The sequence below is a fragment of the Sebastes umbrosus genome, chromosome 5, assembly GCF_015220745.1.
Source record: "Sebastes umbrosus isolate fSebUmb1 chromosome 5, fSebUmb1.pri, whole genome shotgun sequence".
Classification (NCBI taxonomy): domain Eukaryota; kingdom Metazoa; phylum Chordata; class Actinopteri; order Perciformes; family Sebastidae; genus Sebastes; species Sebastes umbrosus.
This window is the reverse complement of record NC_051273.1, coordinates 16,161,419-16,188,303: the sequence shown is the minus strand read 5'-3', so window position 1 is coordinate 16,188,303 and position 26,885 is coordinate 16,161,419. Positions and strand designations below refer to the sequence as shown.

Here is a 26,885-nt window from a genome sequence, read left to right as displayed (position 1 = left end):
TTTTAAAGCACGGTAGGCAGAATGTTTTTGGCATCATTGGGCAAAAATGAAATAATAACCTTTCAGCATATTGTAATTCAAGTGTTCTGAGAGAAAGCTAGACTTCTGAACCTTATCATGGCTCTGTTTTCAGGCTTTAAATAGTCTACCCGGTGACGGGAGACTCTGGCCTATCACAGGGTCATTTCAGAGAGAGTGTTTCTATTGAGCGTTCCTATTGGCTGTGCTCCGGCTGGTGGGCGGTGCTTGGTATTTCCTCAACTGATCTCAACATGGCTACTGGATCGCAAACTTTCTCATTTTACAGCCAAACAGTACACTACAAGATGTTTCTGTTCAGTCTTCTCACCACAGGTTCTTTATACAATAAGATCATAAATAATACTACAAGAGCAAAGTTACTCTAATGAAGGCATGCTGATTTGAAATATACTCCAACTAGTAAGTAAGTAAAGCATGATGGGTCATAAATTTCATAAACTGGTCATATGAGCTGAGTGTGGCAAATGCAATTAACTGCAAAGACACAAAGATGCATTTATAAAGATCACGAACAACTACGTTAGCTAATATAACAAAAACCTTCCGGTTGAGGGCACATATGACCACAGATTTGTTTCCGGACAATTAAAGGACAAAAAAGGATCTTGTGTGAATCTGTGTAGTCTGTTGGAAGAGACTCTGTGACGCAGGACACTTCAGCTGCCTGGCCGCAGGCCTTTTCTGTCACATCAATGCCACTTTGGGACGTTCTGACACTAGTGCACAATCAAAATAGTCATAAGAAATGTTTAGGGTCACCATATTGTATGTGAACTGTTGCCCAACAATATTTTGTCTAGGGCTCAAATAAATGATACTAAAATAGCAGTCTTAGATGGACAAATGCTTTTCATTTCCTACTGTGTGTGTGTAACAAAACGCATCCTCTACGCACAAGGAATGAAGCAAAAACATTCAACTATTTTTACAAAATCTGGGTAATTGTGTTTTCTATCATGACATGACAGCTTGGCATGTTCTGTGGTAAACTTTAACATGATTGGTGTAAGATATTAAACTACACATTCTGTAGTTGCATTAAAAAATACTGTTACAGCTTAATGATCACAGAGGAAAGAGCAAAAATCTACAACCTAAATTCTAAATTATATATATTTTAAGTTGAGCATCCACTGTATAGTGCAGTCAGGCTCAGTGAAGACGCAACAAATGCACAGGCTCGATTTCCTTCCACATTTTATTTTGATAGTGCTGCACATCCCCCACCTGTGAGGATCACGAGACACTGAATACACAGAGTCGTAATATAAACACTTTAACTGTCATTTAAACAAATAAAATTAGGTGCTACATAAACATTTAATAACAATTCATATAATGCTTCATATGATAAAATCTAACAATTCATTCAGCTTGTGACAATTCAATAAATATACACAAAAACAGTACAGCACTGAGCAAATTAATCCTGACAAAAATGTTCTATGTAAAATATCTAGACACCATAAATCCCTGCTTTCTATATAAAGGAGATATTTACAGCTCATCATGCACACACACAAGAACACACACACACTCCTCATCGGTCACAAGAAGCAGAGAGGTCCCAACACAACGGTGACCTCAGGGACATCAAGGAGAGATAACAACCTCATCTCTACGCCAAGATCTCTGACAGGAAGTAACTCCATATCACCTCGATGGAGCTCCGTGCTCCCCCGAACCATCACAACCGCCTCCACCTGCAAAATGATCAGACAGAAGAGAACATGAAGTGAACAGATGAAGCCTGTAGCACACTGCAGCGGGGAAGGATTTATTTTGTGTTTTGTTTGTTTTTTCTATCATTGAGTAAACTGACGACCCCTGGATTATTGAATGGATTTCATATTATATTCAATGCATAACAATAACAGTACAGAATAACCGATAAACTGTACAATTAACCCAAATAGTGAACGTAATAACTGCAGGAAGTTTGTGTAAAACGAACGATTTGGATAAATTTTAGGCAGATTATTTCCTTTTTCGTGATCAAATTTTATTGATTTTAAAGACATGCATTGGGTATTATAAACAAAAGAAAAGTATATAATTCAAAACAAAACTGAAAAAAATTACTAAATATCTAAAATAAAATAAACATAATAAAACTAATTTACGTTTATAATTATAAATGGGAGCGGGAAGCTGCTCAAGCAGGTTATTTCCTGTGAATATTGCATCAGAGATGACTTTTCCTATTATTTTTAGGAACTTTTAACACAATTCTCTGTCTGTATTATTTTATTTTTTTAACAATCATACATTATTAACAGGCTTCTTTTTTGACAAATTCAGTGTTTTCTTCTCCCTAATGCTTGGCCATTGTTTTATTAGCTTTGGCTGTTTTAACTGCGTTCTTTTTAAGTTTATATCTTAAATAATAATCCAACCTTTAAAAATAACAATTTCATTTAGTCTTCTTCACAGAAATCAATGAAATGCTGAGTTATAAGCCAACTGTAAATCCTTTTAAAAAGTTGTCTTACACCCCTTAAAATCCTGAAGGCCTCACGACACCCCATAAAGCTTTGGCGACCCCTAGTGGGGGTCGGGACCCCCAGGTTGGGAACCAGTGGCAAGCAAGCAAACTTTATTTATATAGCACATTTCATTCCAGGTGGAAGCACAATGCGTGAGCTACCACGGAAGTTGCAGCCACAAATACTATATTGATAGTGAAAAGAAACAACATAACACATAAGTAAACACTTAAAACCCTTAGGAAGAAGGAAAAGAAATTAAATAATTAAATCAGCAACCAACCAGTAAAAGTTAATTAATAAGACTTGTAAATTAAAACCAAAAGAATAAAATAAAAACAAATCAAATAATAGTTAAAACCAGCAGCTAACCAATAAAAATAATAATAAAACACACACAGTTGAAACCAATAAACGAGAAAGATTAAAATAATAATTAAGAACAGCAACCAGACTACTGGAAGGTGCAGCTAAAAAGGAATGTTTTCAGTTTAGTTTTAAAAGGACGATAGCGTCACACTTAATGATTGGGGATGATTCAGCAGCTTGGAGCACAAAAGCTAAAGGCAGTTCCAACAGTTTCTGTGGGGAGTGACCTAGAACAAACAATGTAGAATCTCCTATTGTTGATTAATTACATCCCTTTGTTACCATGAAGATGCAATGTTTAGACAGTGTTTGATTTGCTCATACTTGTGCTACTTGAAAGCTGCTAAATGGATAAAAATGGTGTTTTTGACAACAACAAAATATTTTAATCTTACCTCACAGCCTGTCCTGGACACTGTGGTAAGGTGTGAAATGATTTCTTCTCCAGAGTCTCCCAGGAAGTGAATAATCCTTTTGGCTGAATCAGCTGTTCCAGCAGTACTGGAGCAGTTTGCCGTACAGCTGACAGTCATGCGCTGGAAAGACGTGTGGCTGTGTAGCCGCAGAAACCTCAGCTGGACGACATCCACACCAGCGTACTCAAACTATCAGACACAGAAATCATTCATTTTAATCATGAGGAAATGACTCACTGATGTGAGATGTATTAAATGTTCCTCCATCAATCCACAGATGTGTTACCTTGTTTCCATCGTGCAGCTGACTGAACCACTGGATAGGCATTTTAGATTTCTTGTTCTCTGGTTCCCAACTTAATTTAATCTACAGAATAGAATATTAGCAATATTTTTAAAGCCATTCATGGTACCATCTTATTTGTGTATTTATAATATAATGTTGTAATGTTGCTGCAGTTGAAAACAAGAAGAAGAACAAGAAAGTGAGCCTGTTCCTCACACAGCCAGTTAATGTTAACCCTTGTAGGTGAAAGTGAGTGTACCTTAGACTGTAAAGGGTCGATGCAGGTCGTTCCTCCTGCTGTGAAGTTACAGAATACCTTCACAGCATCATAGGGACAGCCTTGGTTGGGGTCCATGTAAAAGAAACCTGAAAGAAAATCGACTTGAGTGCCCGATCAGTCAGACTAAGACGAAGCAGATTAACATATGAACCTACTCCGACCCACCAACCACTCACCATCATTCAGATGTGGGTGTATGAGTCCCAGCTCGTAGCAGGTGGTGGCAGGATCATCTTTGGTTCCCTGGGGCCAGCTGAAGGACTCCTCAGCTTCATCTACTTCAGACCATCTCTTGGACACCAGCCTGGGCCGCTACAGAGGAATCCATCATTCAGATATTCAACCAGCCAACTATCGTAATTTAATACAAAACAAAACAAGGACATTGTGTAAATAAAGTGTATATGAGAAGAAAGATTGTACCAACATTTTGTTGTCTTTCACTTCGCTTCAGGAGGCCGGTCGTTTGTCTGGATCTTGGCACATTTTTCAGTTTTGATCTTGTACCGGGTCTTGTTTTGGGCCTTAGCTTATTTCCATGACCTGGTTTTGATTCAGGTTTTGATCCCCGTCTTTGTGAAGGCCTGCGCTTGCCTGGTGCACCTGGTTTTCCCTGTGAAGAGTACAATACAAACCTCTCAGCAAGTCTTCACCACCATCAAGATTCAAATGCATCTTTAAACTTTACTGTATGTTACAGATGAGTTTGATGATCAGGTCAAACATTTTTTTCACTTGTATTGTGTGAACAAAATGTCTTACTGGAGGTCCACGCTTGCCCTTCACTCCCTTTGGTCCTCTCCTGCCTTGGACACCTTTCACTCCCTGTAAAGGGCCAAACAAAGTCAAACTCTGTCTGGATACAACTAATGCATGAAGACTAATCTCACTAATCGCAACCAAGGACCAATGATAGATCCAACTACAAGTTTATAAAAGACTGAAATCATTTCAAGTTTACTACATAAGCTGTCCACCAAAATGCTTTCTTAACAAACATTAATTGAAAACTATTACCGTGATTTCAGGATACTGAAGGTTTTGATTGAACAGAAATAAAAAAGCACTCTCGACCTGTAATCAGATCAGGTCCAGGAAGACCCACAAACCTGCAAAGAAATAAGCAAACAAAAACAGTCTCTCACCTTCTTTCCAAGCTGTCCCTGTAACACAGACAGAGCAGATATAACTTCAGTAAACAGTTTCAGTAAACTATTTTATATAGCAGAATATCAAAGCAACGTACGGCGAGTCCAAGCAAGCCTTTTCGCCCACGTGGACCACGAGGACCGGTATACCCCTGTGAAAATCAGTCAGTTCATTAATAACTTTCTCCCTGTTAAAAACAGTGTGAAAAGAAAAGTAAAACATAACTCACCAGCTTTCCTTTAAGACCTCTTTGACCTTTCAGGCCCTGTAAACCACGATTCCCCTGAGGTAACAATTTTAAATGTCTTAGACCAACTGAAATTATGACTTTTTTGCATTTAAATAATTTCATATTTCAAATAATTACAGCTAACCTTTTGCCCAGGTGGCCCGATTGGTCCCAGTATTCCCATGTTACCCGAGAGACCCTGTAGGTGAAGAAAAGAAGGATGAGAATGGGTTAAAGCTTTTCCTCCTCCAACAACTGTTACATGATTCTTAGACGATGTGATTGTAATTTTTTGTCTGATTCCTGCAAGTTTGTCTGGATTTATTGTAAAATACTGAAGCTATGCAACTGAAGACCAAGATTATAATAGTTTTGAATTTTCAATTAGTTTTGAACTTATTTTAGTTTGACTTTTGAATTTCATTATAGTTAGTTTTCAGAGTGTGTTTGTTAGTTTTAGTTTAGTTTAATTTTTGTCATAAAGGGTTAGTTTTAGTTTTTATATATTTAGATTTAGTTTTTCAGTAGTTTTAGTTAGGTATTTAGTCAGGACAGCTATAATGTCTCAGGAGTAGCTACAAATACATACAAAATACATGGTTGGAGAACTGTGTAAGAATGTCAGTAGGCTAATATTTAATGTTTAATCTTCGCACAACTTTTTATTGGTAGTGATATTTTATAGCAAATAACTAAAACTAATAGGATTTTACGTTCATTTTTATTCATTTTTTACACAGGCAATATCGTTTCAGTTTAGTTTTAGTTTTTCTTAAAGGATATAGTTTGTATTTAGTTTCAGTTTACTAAAAACATTTTTCACTGCAAATTTTTATTTTAGTTTCAGTTTTAGTTTACTATAGAAACTCTGCTGAAGACTCAATAATATTTGTAATAAGTTATCTATTGTCCATTCACCTGACAGTGTACACATCAGCAGATGATGTGCAGAACGTTTACCGTACAGAAACATGATAGGACGAAGCATGGATTAAAGCAATATGAGAAACTGCAAGATAGTAGAAGCGCTCCTTACAGGAAGTATAAACTATATGAAATAAGTCTATACATAGGAGTAAGGAATAAAGTAAATATAAAAAAAAAAACATATTCTAAATGTCTCATTCAGGCCAGGTGAGGTGGTGCACTGTGTGTCTAACTTTTACCTTCAGACCAGTAATTGCAGACTTGCCCTTCTCTCCTCTCAATCCTGGAATACCCTGCATCAAAACCAGCGATGATACAGATGTTGAAAAGGTATTATGTTACGTCTATTAGTAATCTTATTATTATGCTGCTGATCAGACGTGTTTACCTTTGGCCCCATTGGTCCAGGTGGTCCTTGTTTTCCTTTCGGTCCAGCTTTACCCTGAGAGACACAATAGGACATCAGTGAGCCACATGTTAAATACCAGCACAGTGAATCACATAAATGAAAAGCACATATGTTCACAGAGAACATACTGTACATATAATTATGAGTATGATATTGTACCTTGAACCCTGTTGCTCCAGCGTTTCCTCTGATCCCAGGAGATCCAGGTTTTCCCTACAACATGACATGTTTTAAATGTATTTAATATCCTCAAAATGCATCTGTAGGTCGAACTAGAACAGTCATTTATGAATAAGGTAATGTTCCCATGGTTTTATGGTGCAGGGTATCACATTACTACCATTTTGCCAGGGCTGCCAGGTGTTGCAGGAGCTCCTCTGAAACCAACATCACCCTTTGGGATGAGAAGGGAAGAGACTGAATTTAGTAAAGAGGTTGAACAACAGACTAAATTGTAGCATGGTACATTTTTACTTACCAGATCTCCTTCATTACCCTCAACCCCTAGTAACCCATCCAAACCGCTTAGGCCCTGATCACAAGACGAGAAACCAATCTTCAACACATTCCTCACTTTAACTTTGAAGAGTGCTAAAATACAACTATTACAACAACAACCAACGTAAACTTCTTGGTTTGCAAGTTATTTTTATTTTAATACTTGAAATAAGTGGTGATTTCAAGTTGTGGTAATGGATTTGGTGATATACTGTGTGTATGGATTTCATCTGCCAAAAGGGATACTTGCAGGTTTCCCAGGTCGTCCAGCAGGTCCTGGTCTACCCAGCGGGCCTTCATCTCCCTACAAAACAGACTTCATTAGATGAGCTCAATGCCAAGTAAGACTGTTAAGCCAAGAGCAAATTTTGTATTGAGTAACTTAAATCCTACCTTTAATTAAAATTAAATATCATCACAAATCAAAGACAGTGATCAGGATTGTTTGCATTAAGTGACGTGAAGTGCATTTCTTATAAAGCATAAAACATTTGTCTTGGGGTATCTGGATCACAACAATCGTATCTGATGTTAAAAAAAATTCAGGTTAAAATAAAACTCACAGTTTTTCCAGGAGCTCCTTTGTTTCCTTTCCTTCCAGGCTGAGCTCTTTTTCCCTGAATAAAGACATTATCTCCATTATGAAGATTTCTTTTTATTGTTTTAGATTTTCATCTGAGCTGAGCAGTGGCTTCCTCTCACCTTTGGCCCATGAATTCCTTTAAATCCTGGACGGCCGGGAGGACCAGCAGGTCCAGGTAGACCTTTACCACCTGGAGTGCCAACGAACCCCATCTTCCCCACTGCCCCCTAAAAAATACGGTCAAACACATCAATGATACCAAAACATGACCTCTATTTACTGAAGACAATCAGTAACACTGAAGAATTGTTTGTGAGTTCATACTGTATATGCTATCTCACCATTGTGCCTCTTGTCCCAGGCTCTCCTGTTGTACCCTTTTGACCTCTAATGCCCTGGGGATTACAGACGAAGACATTGCGTCACTGTGGTTACATCTTTAAACCATTAAATATGCTTAATCAGGTTAATGATGCCCACAGGGCACAAAACACGTAATGGCGTCCCACCATGTCTCCTTTGATGCCTTGAAGGCCGAGCTTGCCCGTTTCACCGTGACTGCCCTGAATTACACAAACACACAGAGACAGCACTGAATGTATTAAGTGAACCCCTTCAGCCGGACACATCACACTTACAACACTGAAGCATTTCACTGCATCAGAATAAACAAACGGTATATTATACCTTTGGTCCAGGGATTCCAGTTTTTCCCTCCACTCTGTTGCCTGGCAAACCCTGAAAAAACACATGGATTAAGTGAAATTAATAAAAAAAATATTAAGAATGAATAAACAATAAAACAAGATCAGGCTTTAAGTTAAACCATATTTATTCTATATTGACGACATATACGATCTTAATGTACAACATAATTTATTTGACATTAAAGTGTAACTAAACAGGCTGAGAAACTGTTTTTGCTGCTATCTAGTGGTTGAATATTTCAACATGGTGCATGTATATAGTAAAGTAAGCAAATAAAAGTCAACACAAACATTTTATAATGCCATAATAATTGTGGAGTTTCTCTTGAATATAATGTAGTAAATATGTTAATGCCAGATTAAGTCTGATAGCACATACTGGTGTGGATGGTCCAATTTGTCCGGGGGGACCTAAATTCCCAGGGGGGCCCTGAAATGAGAAGGCGTAAAACTTACAGTGTTTATTATTGAAACAATAGTATATAGAGCATGTCTTAAAAGAAATTCTGTGAATTGCAACTAAATATAGAATAACAAAATTTTAGTAACCACATCACATAAAAAGGCAAGTTTGCTCCAAGCATATATATGATACGATGAAGCTCATCGTGACTGGTATTGGTCGTCATCATACAGCATTTTGGACATCACTGATGATCAAAGAATCCAACTGTGTTACTAACAGTTTGTCCCCGGAGCCCCTTCTGGCCTTTGGCCCCTGCTGCCCCGGTGTTGCCCCCTGGTCCGAACTGTCCAGGCACGCCTGATGAACCTCTAGTACCTGTGTCACCCTGTGAAAGCATCATCATCATCCTCATCATCACACATTTCGGACTCTAAACCAAACTTTGAGCATTCACTTTGAGCAGTCCAACATTGTTTCTGACTGACCTTGAGCCCTGGAACTCCTAGTTTCCCTCTGTCCCCTGGTGATCCCCTGTATCCCTGCAAAAGAGGGTTGATGGTGAAGACCAGGCAGAGGAGAGACACAATGTCCTGTTTTAATTCACACTTCAGCACACTCCAGTGGATCACAGAAGTCTGTATTAATATTTTAGACATCAGTGGCTGCGAGGCTGCCTGACTTTTGGATTCGGAGGATGATTCTGATTCTTTTTCAGAGCACAAAACAGACAAGGATGGAGTTGGCATTGTCCTGTGTCACTCTATGAAACTGCGAGGGGTTACAACTTTAGAAATAACTCCTATCCACCTGTTTCCCTGGTGGCCCCTTTGCTCCCTGTGGCCCTCGGTTGCCTTTGTTGCCTTCAGCTCCCTTTGGCCCTTTCTGTCCAAGAGGCCCAGTGTTTCCCTTGTCACCCTGAAATGTAAGTAAAACAAATGGTTTGATGGATAAATTCATGTTCCATCTAGTAGGTTACAAATTGTGAGTGGCGAGAGAGTGCCATTGAGCTAAATTAACGCTGGAGAAAGGAAGTCATGGTTATGGAATAAAGTGATGTAACATTTTTTGCATTTTTGGTGGCAGCACCCCCAGCTCAAATCATCTTCTAATGTATTTGTGCGTAATTGGAATGCTGCATTTTCAAATTCTTGACATTTTCATCCACCTATTGAAAATAAAATGGCACATTTACAAGCTGACATTTACTCACAGATGGGCCTTTTTGTCCAGCTGGCCCCTCAGGACCCTTCAGACCAACTGCACCCTAAACACAAAAGCACTGGGTTACTGGTACATATGATCTAGATACAGACTGCATAGGGCTCTAATCCTGCTTTTTAGAAAATTTGACATTTAGTGCCTTGAGAAAGATAAAAATCAATCTGTGACAAACACAGTCTAATCAATCTACCTCCTCACCATCGAGACCAGCAACTCCCTCCTGACCAAAAGCTCCTCTGGATCCCTGAAAAAAACGACCACTCCATCACTACGCTACTCTTGTATACAGCATTTTCTAAAGCAGAGTAACTCAGTAAAAGAAAAGCTTTACCTTATCTCCTTTGACACCAGCTGATCCAGTTGGTCCCTGAGGTCCATCTTTACCCTAAATGTAGAGAAAGTAAAGCAACAATTGCACAAAAAAATCTTCATATTCCTGCCCTACAACCTCCTCTTATCCTGTCTTTGAAGGAAGACAGGATGCTCGTCAACAACAAACTCGAGTGTGGAGGAGTGCACATGGAATCAGTGGATGTTTGTATTTATGTGTTTGTAAAGAGTACTATGTGGTAGTTAAACACTATATTTTCTGTGCAATTCTCCCCTAGAAACCCCCACGTCAGAGAGGTGTATTTATTTGGTTTGCATTAGTTGGTGCAGTCGATGTTTAGTTTCAGGTTCTACCTATGTCTGGGTGATTCAGATAAGGCTCCTGACAAGCCCCCTCTTTCAAAGAGGATGCACAGACCATGAAAATGAATCTTAAATCTTGTGATGTGTCATAATTAAGTGTCCTAGAAAATCCAAATGCAATCAGGATGACACTGAGGGAGTAATCTATGACACCCTTGATGATCACCCTAACAACAGACCCAACCTGCTCTGATGACTAACCAAACTCTTGCTTCATGCCAAACTGGAAAGAAAGACACTTCCTGTTCACTCATCAGATCAAGTTTCTGTCAGCCGCTGTCACAATAGGCCTGCTGTCGGCCAATAGATAAGGCTTACAATAGATAAGTAAAACTCAAAAGTGATTTGTGTAAACAATGTTTGACCTTCTCATGGCTAAAATTTTGACTAGTCAAACAAAAGTGTGATTAAGAGTAGTAAGCCTGGATCAGTGCTACAGCACGCTGACTCACTGGCAAGGTTTACTGATGTAAGCAGATGGAGTTAGCCGCTAAATGAAAGTGGTAAAGGTAGGCACACGCATGCAAGCAGAAAATCAGTGCGTTTCTGTTTGCTTTCATTTTTTGTGAACAGATTAACCAACTGTACGTCCTGACTCGGGTTTGATACCTTCACTTGTTATGTTGGTCAACTTGGTGACCTTGAACATCGTATTGAGCTAGTTTTCATTTCTCTCAAGTGAGCTCATGATGTTAATACGTGACAACCAAAACATAAAAATAAACTTACTGGGTAACCTGTAACTCCAAGCGGGCCAACTGGACCTTGTGGCCCCTGGTCACCTGGAAGGCCACGGGGCCCGACCTCACCCCATGGTCCAATGTTACCCTGGATACCCTGAAGGAAAAAGAAACATGTATTCAGAACAAAAGAAGATAAAAACCTTTTGTGTATCCAGACAAATTTCAGGTCAAGTCAGGTTTATTTGTATCATTCACAATGTCTCAATTGGCCTTACAGACTCCCATTAGCTATGGTTCCCAACCAAACCAAAGTTCTCTGGGAGGACAAAGAAAAACTTCACAAAAACCTTCACATGTAGGCAAAGAGGGGAAAATAATGTTGTAAACTAGCTTATTGTTCCTAGTAGAGTTCAAAGTACAAAGTTGGACCACGGAGTATCATCTGTACAGAAAATGTGAAGAAGTGTAGATGTAGTTAAAAAAAGGCTATTAGAAGAAGGGCAAAGTGGTCAATCAATGATCAGTTAAATACATACAGTAAATGCTATGAACAGTCGTTGGTGCAAGCGTTCGCTCAAGACTAATACAAACAGGAAGCTGAAGATCTACAGCACATCTGACCGGTGAGTATGAGACTTTCACACACTGTCCACACAAAATGTATAAAAATTAAACACTACTTTTTTTTCATTAGGAGACTTGTGAGTCATTGTAGGATAATATTTCAATAATTAGCAGAAGTTGACTTAATGAATGAGGAAGTAAAGGACTGGATGGATGGATGGATGTGTTTGGAAGGAATAAAGGAATTCATCTTACAGGAGATCCTCTGTATCCCCGAGGTCCAGGCATACCCATCTCACCCTAAAGAACAGCAAGACACAATGTTAGTAAAGAGCACAGAAAACAGTAATATTTTGACTTAAAAAACTGATATAATGATATAAAGTAGTACTGAGAGTATATGAACGGTAACAATGAAACTATTAACAGGAAATAATTCACTTACTGGGCGGCCTTGTTTCCCCCTTGGTCCCTCATCACCTCTCTTACCCTTCACAACAGATACAATGAGGTGAACACCACAATAAATTGCAAAATGTATACCATGAGTGAAGTGAAAACATTCGTCTAACATGACAGAATGATGCAGCTTATAATACTGACAAACGTATAAAATCCAAGCATTGAGAAACATGAAGCTTTGAACTAACGGATACCTTTAAGCCTTCACTTCCTGGAAGCCCTCTTGTGCCTTCTTTACCGTTAACCCCCTGAAGGAAACCAACAGTCATTTAATCTCAACATTAAAATATCTACATTTAAAATGTTGTATTGTGGCACTACAAAACATTCTTTGCCCAGTTATTTCAAGAGTTTGCATCGTAACTAACTTCCTAAAAAGCCAGGTGATGATGTTGTAACTCACTCTCTCTCCTGGCTTTCCTGATGTCCCCTTCATTCCTCTGCTGCCAGCTTCTCCCTGTTGATTGACAGAAGTGTACAGCTAATATGAATCAACATATTTTATCAGCACCACATACTCCTATGATCTGGAATGCTGGGTAACCTACAGTAATGTATGGCTAGGTAACTACATGTGAATGCATAAATAAATGTACCTGCAACTCATCCCATTTACTTTCAACAGAAATATGATCTTCTTCAGTTTCATTAAGTAAGAGTTGAAAAATAAATCCCAATTCACTCCAGGAAACAAAGGCGATTAACACTCACACTCTTCCCTACGGGTCCTTGGAGGTCAGGAGCTCCTGTCTTCCCAGGCAATCCCTGGGGAAAATATTTAGTAGAGTATCAGTTATCCATTTGTGACACTAGAAAGCAAGCTAATTTACTTGTTCAGTGTTTATTATAGAGACATAAACTCACTTTTGGTCCTGGAGGTCCAGTGTCCCCACTCATTCCATCAGCACCTATGGGTCCCTGATAGAAAGATGATTATCTGTGCTTATTATTTGTGCTGTATATCTCCATGAACACCAATCCTATGGCAAAAACATTTACGCTCTCTCTTCATGGATTTGGAAAGATCACTCCAGCGTAAGATTTTACATAAACATGGAGATTATGAACTCTATAAGGTGATATGTGAATAGACAAAGTCTGAATGAATGTTAAGATATTGTTGTGTGGTCTTACCAGAGCTCCAAGAGGTCCATCCTGTCCCCTGGTACCTGAATGACCTTGAAACCCCTAAGGTGGGACACAGATAATGTGAGATCTTCTGTCTTTGATTAAATCCCCGAATTATCTTACTGTACTCTTACTGTTTGTACTGGAGTTAAAGGTTACATGATCAATACTTAAAATTACAAAAATGGTATCACCCTCCAAGTATTTAAATGAGACTCATAATTTCAATAATTTTACTCAACAATATTTGACATTATTTAGATAATTCTGATCACCTTTTGGCCTTTAGGTCCAGTCACTCCGGGGACTCCAAGCATTCCCTACACAAAAGGTTTACACATATAAAAAGACCTTAACATCTATATTAGCAGCAAATTGAGAGATGTAATCCTAAATTGCATGAACATATTGGTTTTTGGATACACTAAAAGGATAAACTTATAAATAGACTTATAAATGGGAAATTAATGTTTGAAATTAGTTAGTTGGGTCATCATGAATTGACATGAAGATTCTTTTATAGACTACAATCTACAGATATGATTGTAAATATGCATTTAACAGCTTCAAATCTATGTTAAACTGTTAGTTAAAGCCATTAAATGATAACTATTAAACTATTAAAACAGTAGTGAATAGTAATAGTGATTAAATGTTTGGACTTGACAGAAGAGGTGTAGCCACATAAGAACCTTAATACCAGGTTCTCCTTCACGTCCTCTCTCTCCAGATTTTCCCATCTCTCCCTGCAAGCACAAAACACATCAGTAGTGTCAATTTAGCACAATTATCAGCATCTAGAATAAATGGAATTTCATCTCACTCATACTCACAATTGGACCTGGTAATCCAGAAAATCCTGCTTGACCTCCTCGACCCTTTGACAGGAAAAATGAACATAATTGATTAGGATGTAACAAAGGATTTATGTGAAACTGCACATTCATATTCACGGGAGGATCACTTTTATTTTGAAACCAGTTCTTACACACTTGGGAACTTCCCACTCAATGTTGTTTCACTGGAAATATTTCCAAACAAAAAAAATAAAAGTAACATATATAGTACAGTAGAATCAGCTCAGACGCTATCACTTGAAAAAGGATATACTGACACCTGTGGCGACTTGAGTGTATCATCAGTATTTTGTGTATATTTGTTTTAGTGCTGGACTATGTTTCTGCAAAGTGTTGCATATATATATATATATCTATAGATAGATATATAGATATATATCTATCTATAGATATCTATATATATCTATAGATAGATACATATACATGGAATATGTTTCTTATATTTTTTTCTATTAAGTTGTAGCTATCTGAAACATCAATGACCAATGAATGCGAAGCTAGTACTCTACATTTAAAGAAAAATATAGTTTTTTTTAACAATTTTCCACTTCTTCCACATTAATTAAATTATTCGGCATCCATCTTTGTCCTACCTTGTCGCCTCGAGGTCCAGTAACTCCTTGAATATCATTTGGTCCCCGATCTCCCTACAAAAACACGTGTATCCATTCACACCATTTTGCAAAACTTCACAGACATTTCTTTTTCAAAAGAAAAAACATCTTATGATTCTTTCAACTTTCTGGAAACCCACCTTCAGTCCATCTTTTCCCTGCTTCCCTTGCTCCCCCATGATGCCATCGAAGCCCTACAACCATGAAGGCAGGTAGAAAACAAACCTTGATTATCAGTCGCTATAGCATCGTTAGTGAACAATGTGTCTTCACTCAACACGTTTATTTCACTCACACTGGATCCAGGAAGTCCTGTTGGCCCTGTTGGTCCTCCAAGTCCCTCAAGTCCTGAAGGGCCTCCACGCCCCTTAAATCCTTTTTTACCTGGGGGCCCCGGAGGTCCCTGAACACAAACACAACAAGACGTTGAACTGAGTCTCTATCCGGTCAATAAACTGATCAATAAGCAACTGAATAGATAGACAGGAAGGATCCAACTCACCAGGTCTCCCTTAAACCCCGGATCACCCTTCTCACCTCGCTTGGCTTTAGCCCCCTGGTAGAGAAAAGTGCACACCCACACACACACATACATAAGCAGAGAGAGCACACTTGCATATTTAGCTCAATACTTACGAACCAAATGGCTGTTTCAGTATAACTTGATATGGTTAAGATCATTAAAAAATGCCATACATTATAATTGACGTAAAAACATTGCTTTAAGTAATCTTACGGGATCACCTGAGGGTCCAGGCTTTCCTGGATTCCCATTGGCTCCCTGAAATGAGAGAGAAAAACCTTATACTCAAGCTTCAACATGACATCACTACAGCACATCTGAGTTCATATCTTCACTAGTAAATAAAGGGATAGTTTGGGTTTTTTGAAGTGGGGCTGTATGAGGTACTTAGCCACAGTCGGTGTATTTCCTACAATAGATGGCGGTCAGCACATCCCCAGTTTGGAGAAGCAGACAGGAGTTACTGCACAGAACCAAAGCAATGTACTGCTGTGGACGGGGCCGGCAGCAAGACGGATTTTAGCAACCTAAAAGAAAGGCCTACCAAAAATAAAATCAATATCAGTTTAAGTGATATTTAGAATATTTTCACAGCCTTACCTTGCTGTGAGACAGCCGTTTCCAACGGGGAACTGAAGCTGTTATCTATGCTCCTGCCAAAGCCACCAGACTACGTTAAAATGAACAGCAATTTTAACACAAACAAACTAACCAATCGAGACAGCGGTAGACCAGCAACCCCGTGTTCTATGAGGTACATTTTTTTTTTTTTTTTCAATGGAGTCCGGTGGCTTTGGCAAGAGCATATATAACGGCTTCAGTTCCCCGTCAGGAACGTAGACTGTATAGCTGTCTGACGGCAAGGTACACAGGCAAAAATATTCTAAATATAGCGTACACATAAACTGATATTGATTTTTTTTAGGTGAGCCTTTCTTTTAGGTGGCTAAAATCCATTTTGTTGCCGGCCCCGTCCACAGCAGTACATTACTATGTTTTCGTGCGGTAACTCCTGTCTGTTTCTCAAAATTGGGGGCGTGCCGAACGTCATCTACTGTAGGTAATACACTGACTATGGATAAGTACCTCATACAACCCCACTTCAAAACACCCAACTATCCCTTTAATGTTGCTTGTGCAGAGGGTTTGGCCTTGTTGCCTTACATTAAGTCCAGGTGGTCCGGGTTCCCCTATGTCCCCTTCATCTCCTGGGTCACCCTGGAGAAACACACAGATCACAGATGACACAGTGACCCTAAAACAATGGCTGCAATCTACCCCTGATTTGTGTACTCACAAGGTCTCCTTTAGGACCTGGAGGTCCATCTGGTCCTGGGCTTCCCTGTGAGAAAAAAAAATATTTCTTTAGTCATAATTTTTTAATCTTAATGTGATAAATTATTGGTCACAATTTGAAAAAAAGGAACTTCTATTTTTCATGCACAACTTTATAATTTTGTCTCATGTTTAATGCCTACACATGACCAAACTACCAAGTTAAATCTCTAATTACTGTGCAAACCAACTTACTCTGTTTCTGAGGCTGATCAAACTGATTCTATACTGGTACTATATAATGAAAAAAAAGGTTTTATTGTACCTGAGGACCACGGACACCAGGAAACCAAACCGCTCCATCAGGACCAGGCTCTCCCTGGAGCAACACATATATACAGTATACAGGTTAGTAAATGTCGTTAACTTAATCATTATTCAGTCTCTGTGAGAAAGATTAGATCTGGAAGTGTCTTGTCACCTGTGGTCCAGCTGCTCCTCTGGCGCCCAGTTCACCTTGATGACCCTGATAGGATAAAATATTGTTTCTCAAATATCTGTTTATTAGCCAATTTGTATTAAAACTTGATCGAGTCATTGTTTACTTACCGGAGGTCCTTTAACTCCTAAGACACCTTTTACTCCTCCGGGACCCAATTTTCCCTGAGCAGAGAGGACAGAATATGTAATAAATGCACTTCAAACTTCATCTCACTATTTAATACAACATCATTATTTTATCAATTTTATAAAGAATAGTGTGTATTATTGAAAACTTACAAGTGGGCCTGGTGGTCCACCAAAGCCTTGAGATCCAATGTCTCCCTGAAAATAATCAGCAGTGTATCAATCAAGAATATCAGCGTTATTAAAAGCACCAAGGGCTGTGAGTCTGATGATCAAGATGAAGCATGTTACTGTAATATAATTATTTTATCTATTTATACAGATATGGATAATTGTCCCTCAGTGAGCTGTCTGATACTGACCGAAGGTCCTGACAATCCTAGATAACCAGAAGGACCCCTGGCTCCAGGCAGTCCCTGCAAACATGGGACAGTTCAGCAATGTAAAAATTCACAACAAAAAGTAATTGTTTTCAGCACAGTAAAAAATTATTGTTTGAAATGTATTAACTTTATAATGACGGGGAAATGAAAGGGTCTGTCTTTATATTGTAAAGTAGTCTGTACTTACTATGTAGCCGGGGACACCAACGACGCCTCTGACTCCTTTATTTCCCTGGTTGCAACAAAGACAGGATAATCTGAATCATATACTCCAGCCCTCTACTCTATGTGTGTGTGTGTGTGTGTGTGTATGTGTGTGTGTGTGGTGGAATCTAACCTTGTCTCCTTTTAATCCTCTGTTTCCCTGCGGTCCAGCTTCTCCATGATAACCCTGAAAAAGGGGTTTGACTATAAATAAGATGCTCCAATCCAGCAATATAATGACAACTTCACAAATGAATACCCAACACTTCTGTAATACCCAGTGCTAACAAATTTGGCAAGTGAATATGAGCAGCTAAAATAGTGCAAGATATCTGCAAAAAATAAAAAGCTAAATGCAACAATATTTAGGCATTTAGAGAGAGAGAGAGAGATACACGTGTATATTTGGGCTCCATAATTTCAGTCCCCATAACATTAGAAGTCCAGGCCACTCTTACCCACTCACCCAGCTCCCCTTTGCTGCCCTTCTCTCCTCTGTAGCCTTGGGGACCCTACGGTGAGACAAGCATGAAGAACAGGATTGTATCGACAATGAAAACTACATATAGCTGAGTATTAAAGACCTGTTTCTTACAACTATGAAAACACACGCATATTTTACATGTCTCTCAGCAGATTTACCTGTTCCCCAGGTAAGCCCGGAGGGCCCGGATCAGCATCCTTTACTGGGGTCCCGTCTCCCCCAGGTCGGCCCTCGGGACCCGGCATACCTTGTGGTCCAGGGATGCCCTGAAGTACAACACAACATGTAATGTAGTTTGCCTGCTTTCATGAGAACTGTTGTTGTGGAAAAACAGATCATTTGATCACATCTTTTCTTATTTATATGGCAAATTGGTGATTAAGTAATTTATTGAATTGTATTGTACCATATTCTGGTCCATTGCATTTTATTATTGTGTTGTTAGTGTGCTTGCTGTTGAAAAAACAAGTGTGTGTTGGGACATTGGAACAGACGTCATAGTGAAAATGCCTATCCATGTTGCTCTACATATATCAGTCAACTCACTGCGTTGTCAATCAAAGTCATCCTGTAGTTATGAGTTCAATGTGGAGTTTCTGTCACACGGCTGTAGACTCTGATAAAATGCAAATAAAGTAGAGATACCTACGATTTTCCCCTGAACTCCTCTTCGTCCTTGCTTTCCAGTAATTCCAGGTGGACCCTGGAAAATAAAATTAGCCACAGGAGTCCGTTTACAATCTCTCTATGTTTAGCACTGTCATGATATGGTCAAGTTTAAACTTAGAGAGCTTTTTCCTTTTCAAGAAACCCATAACATAACTTTTGTCTACTTACAAGTGGTCCATCATCTCCAAGAGGTCCAGGAGGCCCCGGAGGGCCCTTAAGTTTCTGAAGATAAAAACAAACTCAGTCACAACATATCCTCATGGTATACAAGTGTCTTTACACTGTAAATAAAGTCATAATACAATATGTTGTTGGAGTGAAAAAAAAAGGATTTTAAATGCATAATTCTTTTTAAACAAACACCTACCGGCCAGGAAGAAATCAGCTTTTTATAGAACTTCTTTTTCTGCAGGGATATGACAGAGAAAATATTCCATATATATAACATGACAAATGTAATTATCAGCAAAAAAAGATGAACTAAACTAGCAAATGTGCAATAATAATGCAAAGATAAGATAAGATAAGCCTTTATTAATGTTGTAACACCTTTATCTGTTTGGTATATTAAATGCTTTACAATTAAATATGTAGAGGCAACAATAGTCCAACATGCAAAACATTAACTGTATATTAGAATACATGTGTAACAATGTGACTGATTTTTACAGTATATGCTAGTATAACACTAGATATTACTTATTTCACCAGATCCAAACTCATATAGATGTGTAGCACTAAGGAGTGAGTGTTTACTTTGTCAGCGCTACAACATCAGTTACCTTGAAAGCCTCCCACTCTTCTTCAGAGGTTTTAAATACAACAATGGCAGGTATCCCAGGAGGACCAATGGGGCCTCTATATCCTGTCTGCCCAGTCCTGCCCATAACGCCTTGATAACCCTGAGGACAGAAAATAATATATCTCTTTGATGTGGAAAACAAGATGATTTTAGATTACATTGTCTACAACACTGACAGACAAAAAAAGTCTGGCCTTTTCATTCACAATTGATAAATCGGGGCTTCATTAAGCCATTTTTGACCACTAGGGTGCAGAAGAACTCCACAAAAAGCTGACAAAAACAGCCCTGAGATATAAACTGCCTATCAGGCTCTTGGGGCTTTTGCTGTGTCATTTTGCTTCAGTATAGCTGAGGTTAACAGTTTAGGAAGATTTTAAACCTGCGTAATCTGTAAATAAATCTTAAATCTGATCTTGGTGCCCTCAGAAGCTTAAACTGTAGTTGGGGTCTAAACCAATTTCCCTCTGTCTTGCAGAAATCCCTTCACATGACACCAAAAGTCACTGTATCTGAGGTTTAATCAGGGGGTGGAGGTGTTGTTGATTATCCGACAAAGGCAAATTTACCTGAAAAGTCAAACAGAACCCATGGTTTTGTAAAGTTAGTAGACCATTAAACAATTTATGTTTCCATTGATTAGTGATACTGGATATAAGTTATGCAGAGACAGAATATAAAGTTATATTTAATATTCTATAGTTGAGGGAAATAAGGAAACAATCTTAATGTGTAGGCTATTAAATATATAGGCTATTAATAACATTAATGGATTTTGTGAAAATTACAAGGTTCCCTATAAATGAAAAGAAGATAATGTAGAAAGGGATGTACTTCTTGAAATGCAAGACTAGGCAGATGTCTATCTAAAGATGTGTAGAGTTTCCATTGAATTGGCTGTGAGTTAAACCCCTGTGATGGTTTCTAAGTTAGTTACACATCTAGTTAGCTGACACAGAGCAACATAAGCATCGTATTTTAGTTATATTTCTTTCAAAACACCTAACAAATGTAAAGCTAATATCCACTTAACTTCTTATCTCTGGTTTGGTTGACCCAATCCTGAGAACAATGTCTGCCTAACGTTAGTGATTTAGTTAAGTTAGCTAGCTAAGCTTGCTAGCCGCTAGCTCTCTTCACCTGCCACTGCTTTACATTGTTTCATTGTCATTTTTGTAACGTTACTGAGAAGGTATGGTGTACTTTAAACTGCTGGTGTGTCAACCATTTAGCCCTCATTTTTAGAAAACTATTTTATAGCCATGTATCCATTGCTTTTAGCTAATTTCAACCGTTTACCCTTCACTTTTAGCTAATTTCAACCGTTTACCCTTCACTTCTAGCTAATTTCAACCGTTTACCCTTCACTTCTAGCTAATTTCAACCGTTTACCCTTCACTTTTAGCTAATTTCAACCGTTTACCCTTCACTTTTAGCTAATTTCAACCGTTTACCCTTCACTTCTAGCTAATTTCAACCGTTTACCCTTCACTTTTAGCTAATTTCAACCGTTTACCCTTCACTTCTAGCTAATTTCAACCGTTTACCCTTCACTTTTAGCTAATTTCAACCGTTTACCCTTCACTTCTAGCTAATTTCAACCGTTTACCCTTCACTTCTAGCTAATTTCAACCGTTTACCCTTCACTTTTAGCTAATTTCAACCGTTTACCCTTCACTTCTAGCTATCCATTTTAGCCATGTATCCGTTAACGTTACTTTTAGCTAACCTATGTCAACCATCTATCACTTTTAGCTATTTCAGTTGTTTATTCATTACTTTACAATAACTATTTTAGCCATTTAAAGGGACTGTTTGTACATTTTTACACGTATAAATCTACCGGGTCGGTTTCCCATGCACGCTCGCGTGAGGCTATGCTGTTCAGACTCCCTGTGGACGAGTACCATCAGACTCCAACACAAACTACACGGAAGCACCAAAACCTCTTGGTTGTATCTAGTGAAGCCCGTCTTGCAAAACAGTGTTAACTCTTCCTGCTCCAGCCCCCCGACCACGGCCAGAAGACACAGGGGAGACCGTAGCTTTGGTCTCCAGGGCCGGAGTCTCTGCTCCTCTGCCTGCCTTCTTGCCTTCACTCACACACCGTGCTCGTTCTCGTGCTCCATTCTTACGTGCATGCACGCAGACTCCCACTGCAGAAGACTTCGTAGCTCTGAGAATATCTAGTGAATGTACAGTGGACATTTGTGCAGAAATAACTGCTGCAGCTCCTCCAGACCAACAGAGGTTTCCCGTGACTTGTGAAGTGACGGGGCTCCGCAGAGAGAAACGTTATCGTCTCCGACCGGGTGCCGGTGTCTCCCCTGTTCCCTCCCACCGCGGTTGGGAGGCTGAAGCAGGAAAAGCCAACACTGGGATCAGCATTGATTCATGGAGAGACCTCCGTCTGGTCAGCTAACATTACTGCCAAGCAGGTGAAATATAGAGTGATATTGTGGTTTTAGCTGACGTGTGTCGCCTCACTGAGTGATGCTCGTTCATGTCTATGTAGAGCGAGCACAAGCGCGAACCCGACGCTGACTTTCCTTGACTTAACGGCCACAGGTGTCGCTGTTAACAAGCATTTCTGATTCTTACAAACAGTCCCTTTAACAAACTGTTATACATTACCTTTATCTAGCTTACTACTTTTAGCTAGCTAACGGTTTCAACGGTTGCAACGACAATTGCACAGTGAACAATTTAATTCAAGTTACAGTATTTTGATTGAATATTAATAAAAAATGATTTCCTGATACATACTTTGTCTCCTTTGGGCCCAGGTGGTCCTGTTGACCCGGGTGGACCCTGCAACCCCTGATGAGAGAGTGAGGAGGAGGAGCAGTCAGATCTGGATCATCATCACTACCAACAATAATGTACTGGACATAGGACTTATTCATAAAAGCAGGGATAAAAAAAACTAAGGTAAGATCATCCCTTAGACAGAAGACAGTGAAACTAGACCAGAAATGCAGATATCCCAGGTTGTTATGTCTAAATTCTGATTTATCTAATGTTTGTTTTGTTGTGCTAATTGATAAGTGTATGGGTTAGGAGAGTTTGTCAACTTCTGGTATACAAACACTGTATTCAGTCTTTAGTCTGAGATAGCAGAAGGGTTACAGTACTACAGTTTAGCCAGGGGAGGGTGATGACGGCTTTCTGAAGAGACTAACCCCTCCCCTCATACACACACACACACACACACACACACACACACTTGCATGTGCCTTTCTAGGTGCTAGAATTGACACAGATATATGCTGCCATCTCAGTCATCAAATCAGCTCCACGCAAACTCAATTTCATCCAAGGTCATGACAGAAAATGAGATGAGAATATCACACAAATGAGATTAAAATTTCCTATGTGGTTTGTTTATGCATTTATAACATCATTAACACTCCTGTCCTCAGAATACATCTGACGTTTAAGGACCTATAACGACAAAAATAGCTTCAAATGAGAAATCTAGGTTTTGATTATTGATTATGAACATTTACACAGGTGAATGTAAACAATGTCTTACCCTTTGACTTCTGATCCCAGGTCTTAATCCCTCCCCGTGATGATGTCTGTCTGTGAATGTAGGCGGCTGATTGACTGCTTTAACAGTCTGCTGTGGGGATTCAGTCTCTGATTCAGTGCTGAACTGGGAGATCCGATCGGGTGAGGACTGATTATAATCCTCAGTGTCATTATCATATCTTTCTTTTTCCATCTCTGCATGTCTTTCCTCCTCCTCCTCTAAATCTATTTTATCTTCGTCTGTCTCCATCCCACTCCCCTGCTCTCCACTTTCAAGTCCTTGTTGTGGTGTTGTTTCTGTTTTGGGTGAAACAGTTTGCAACCTGTCCTCCATTTCCTCTTGTCCCTTTATCTCACTGGCTGAAACGTTACCCATCTCACCCTCTGCATTGCTGGTATTTAGTGCTTCTCTGCTTTGTAGCGTGGGAGTTAAAACAGTCAGATTTGTGCCTGGATCCTTCTGAGGTGCAGCAGTTACATTTTCTTCTGTGTGTCTTAAGAGTTTAGCCGGTGGCTCTACTGAAACTGGAGGTATAATGACTTGTGGCGATGCTTCTGTTACTCCTCCTTCTTCAGATGAAGGGTACACGCTGGAAGTGACCAAGCCTGATTCTGTGATGGGCCCTGAAATATTAAGAGTAGATCTAGTAGCAAACTGTGGCCCGTTAGAGAAAGATATCTCTGTACTTGTAGTTTCTGCATCTCCGGATGAGACACCTGGAGCTGTGGGCCTCTCAGGTTGAACGTTAAGGCTTGAAATCGATGTCTCAACACTTTCCAAGATGGATGCGTCACTTGCTTCAACGAACAGTTGATGAACTTGTCTCGGGTACTGAGTAGTTTGAAGTGTGTGGACAGAAGGACTTTCTTCTGTGCTCCATGGTTTCTTCATTGTCCCTAACATGTCAGGGTGCTCATTAGAAAAGGACTCATTTCCAGTCAGAGAGGGAGGCTGCAGTTCAGTATCTCCACCCTGATTTACTTCCTTACTCACAGTTGTTGGTACTCTGTTAGTTGATCCTACAGTCTGAATGTCTGTGTCAACGTCGGTTATCACTACAGCTTTGGTGTCTACGTCTTCTGGATCAGGATGTGACTTCAGAGGGGAAATGCTGCTCTCTGGATCCAGTTTTGGTGTCACCTCAGTAGCCTGTAGAGTCGTGTCTTGGTGGGGACCTTCTGGTTTGGATGATACTCTGATCCCAGGCTGAATGGTCACCTCATCTACAACTACAACATCCTGGGAAAGGTGTACATAAGGGGAAAATATTACCCAACATGCAATGTGTGTGCTGAGCTCCTTTTTAAAGGGACAGTGTGTAGGATCTGGTGGCATCTAGTGGTGTGGTTGCAGATTGCAACCAACTGAGTACCCCTCCACTCACTTCTCCCTTTCCAAGACTGCGGTAACACAAGTTGCTGAGTGCAAAACCATGGTAACGCCATTCGCCTCACTCAGAGGTCATCCTTACCATAATAACACTACTTTAGGAGCAATGGAAGTCAGACGGCGGCTGGCGGTACCACGGTTTTACACTCTGTGGATCACGTTACCGCAGTTTCACAAGCGTGTCGGAGAACTACGGTGGCCTTCAAGTAATGAAAAAACGTGAAAAGCTCTCTCTAGAGTCAGTGTTTGGTTTGTCCGTTCTGCGCTACTGTAGAAACATGGCGGAGCAGCATGGCAGACTCCGTGAAGAGGACCTGCTCCCTATGTAGATATGAAGGGCTCATTCTAAGCTAACGAAAACGCAATGATTATTTGTTTCAGCTGATTATACACAAAACATAGTTATGAATATCATATTCCACTTCTGCTAATAGATCCCTTGAAATGTTACATACTGCTCCTTTAAGGTGACATTTTTAAATTCTTTCAAGATTTATTGGTAAATTCTGTTCGTTTTTGTAATTGCCATTCTACTCAGTCCCATTATTGAATAGCTCTAAAGCTATTTAGTGATTAGTCCATTCTACGTCATAAATTAAATTAATAAACAACAGCAGTTAAGTAATAACAATAATTAATGTCCAAGGGGTACAATTTAAACACACTGCAAACCAGCATGTAGACCATCCTTCTAAGAGCAGAAATTACTGTTCCGTATTGTGCTGTTGTGTTGGCGTGAAAATAGTCCTGTTCAGAAATGTAAATGTTCCCATAGAAAATGCTTCTGGTGGGATCACACACAAGTATTACATGCAGTTAGTGAAAAACAAAACACATTTTTATGATGTCAAACCTCTCAGTGTTTGTGTAGCTTCCACAGACAGACAGGCTTGGTGCTGCCACAGATGCAGTGCTGTGGATAAATGCTTTGAAGGACCATATATTCACACTAACATGTCATTAATAAATAAAAAGCACTGCTACCATGTCAGGAAAAACTGATTTTAGGTTTTAGAACTACAAACATAGATGGATGGATATGATGGAGTGGGGCTGGGAGAAATTATTAAAGGCCCTACACACCAGGTGTTTTCACTTATTTTGCCTAATTAGAGGTCTTCTAATGAGACTGTGGGCGTGTACAAACTAAGCTTAATTGCTATTTCCCTGAACTGCCTATTAGATTTGTTGCATGAAGTGTGTTGAGCTCACATAATTTCCAGCTTGACCTAACTTCAACCTGTTCAGGTGCCGGTTTCACAAAGATCGACTTTGACTGTGGCTTCCTAGATCAATCTTATAGTCAGACTTCAGATAGACATCTAAATTCATGTGTTGCCCAAAAGTTCTTGACTGTCTTAAGAAGGACTAATTTGCCATGAATTCTGGATAAATTAAGACTTTTTTAATACTAAAAACATAGCAGAAAAGAATTCAACAGTTACAACGACATTTTACTGGGAAATAGACAATAATCCCAAAAACAATTAGCAGAAATTCTCAATGCAGAGTTAGCCTGGATGTATAGGTGCCGAACATTTTAGGCTTGAAATAAGTCAGCCTTTATTTTTATGAAACCGTCAAATATGCATTTGATTAATCTAAGAGTAAAATAAGACTGGCCTAACACTACAGAGCACTCTAAAATATCTTTGTGAAACCTGCCACAGAGGTCTCATCAGCCAGTTGAAAACACCTGTTGGTGTGCCAGGCCTTTATCTGTAGCAATGTGCCTGTCTGTAAGGTTTATATAATATCAGGAAGAAAGAGCAACAAAGCAGATATTAAGAGGATGTAAGCCTTGTGAGTAAAACCCTACGGTTTAGACAAACTGACAGTAGTGTGTTGTTTGTACCTGTGTGTCTGTCGGAGGTGAGCAGGTGCTGCTGTGATGTAGACACTGCTGCTCTGCTGCTGTTGGATCTCCTAAGACAAAGATCATCTGCTGGATGGTTCCCTGAACACACCACAGACACACAGGAGAC

At 39.4% G+C, this 26,885-nt stretch overlaps 1 protein-coding gene across 4 annotated transcripts; it reads right to left on the bottom strand.

The window, feature by feature from the left end:
• Nucleotides 1–1,222: 1,222 nt before the first annotated feature.
• Nucleotides 1,223–26,885, bottom strand: si:dkey-21p1.3 (collagen alpha-1(I) chain). 4 transcript variants are annotated; one of them, XM_037771172.1, is made up of 63 exons: nucleotides 26,756–26,885; nucleotides 23,512–24,750; nucleotides 22,743–22,796; nucleotides 19,957–20,076; nucleotides 19,542–19,580; nucleotides 19,343–19,396; nucleotides 19,155–19,208; nucleotides 18,664–18,771; nucleotides 18,480–18,533; nucleotides 18,155–18,208; nucleotides 18,005–18,049; nucleotides 17,797–17,850; nucleotides 17,588–17,632; nucleotides 17,417–17,470; nucleotides 17,289–17,333; nucleotides 17,133–17,186; nucleotides 16,830–16,874; nucleotides 16,697–16,750; nucleotides 15,746–15,790; nucleotides 15,512–15,565; nucleotides 15,305–15,412; nucleotides 15,150–15,203; nucleotides 14,989–15,042; nucleotides 14,372–14,416; nucleotides 14,231–14,284; nucleotides 13,814–13,858; nucleotides 13,545–13,598; nucleotides 13,275–13,328; nucleotides 13,122–13,175; nucleotides 12,814–12,867; nucleotides 12,605–12,658; nucleotides 12,394–12,438; nucleotides 12,204–12,248; nucleotides 11,431–11,538; nucleotides 10,340–10,393; nucleotides 10,199–10,252; nucleotides 9,998–10,051; nucleotides 9,595–9,702; nucleotides 9,273–9,326; nucleotides 9,065–9,172; nucleotides 8,761–8,811; nucleotides 8,362–8,412; nucleotides 8,184–8,237; nucleotides 8,016–8,069; nucleotides 7,794–7,901; nucleotides 7,655–7,708; nucleotides 7,342–7,395; nucleotides 7,072–7,125; nucleotides 6,934–6,987; nucleotides 6,753–6,806; nucleotides 6,573–6,626; nucleotides 6,424–6,477; nucleotides 5,403–5,456; nucleotides 5,258–5,311; nucleotides 5,126–5,179; nucleotides 5,025–5,042; nucleotides 4,642–4,704; nucleotides 4,307–4,492; nucleotides 4,056–4,191; nucleotides 3,859–3,965; nucleotides 3,600–3,680; nucleotides 3,293–3,502; nucleotides 1,223–1,745 (listed from the first exon to the last, which is right to left on the bottom strand). In XM_037771172.1, exons 1-63 carry the CDS (start codon nucleotides 26,840–26,842, stop codon nucleotides 1,590–1,592), a joined length of 5,433 nt encoding a protein of 1,810 aa, XP_037627100.1. In that variant the 5' UTR covers nucleotides 26,843–26,885; the 3' UTR covers nucleotides 1,223–1,589. The 4 variants fall into 4 exon arrangements, with proteins under 4 accessions (XP_037627100.1, XP_037627101.1, XP_037627102.1 ...); XM_037771173.1 differs by lacking the exons at nucleotides 19,542–19,580; nucleotides 19,957–20,076; nucleotides 22,743–22,796; nucleotides 23,512–24,750; nucleotides 26,756–26,885 and having other exon boundaries at nucleotides 19,151–19,208; nucleotides 19,343–19,397; XM_037771174.1 differs by lacking the exons at nucleotides 19,542–19,580; nucleotides 19,957–20,076; nucleotides 22,743–22,796; nucleotides 23,512–24,750; nucleotides 26,756–26,885 and having other exon boundaries at nucleotides 18,488–18,533.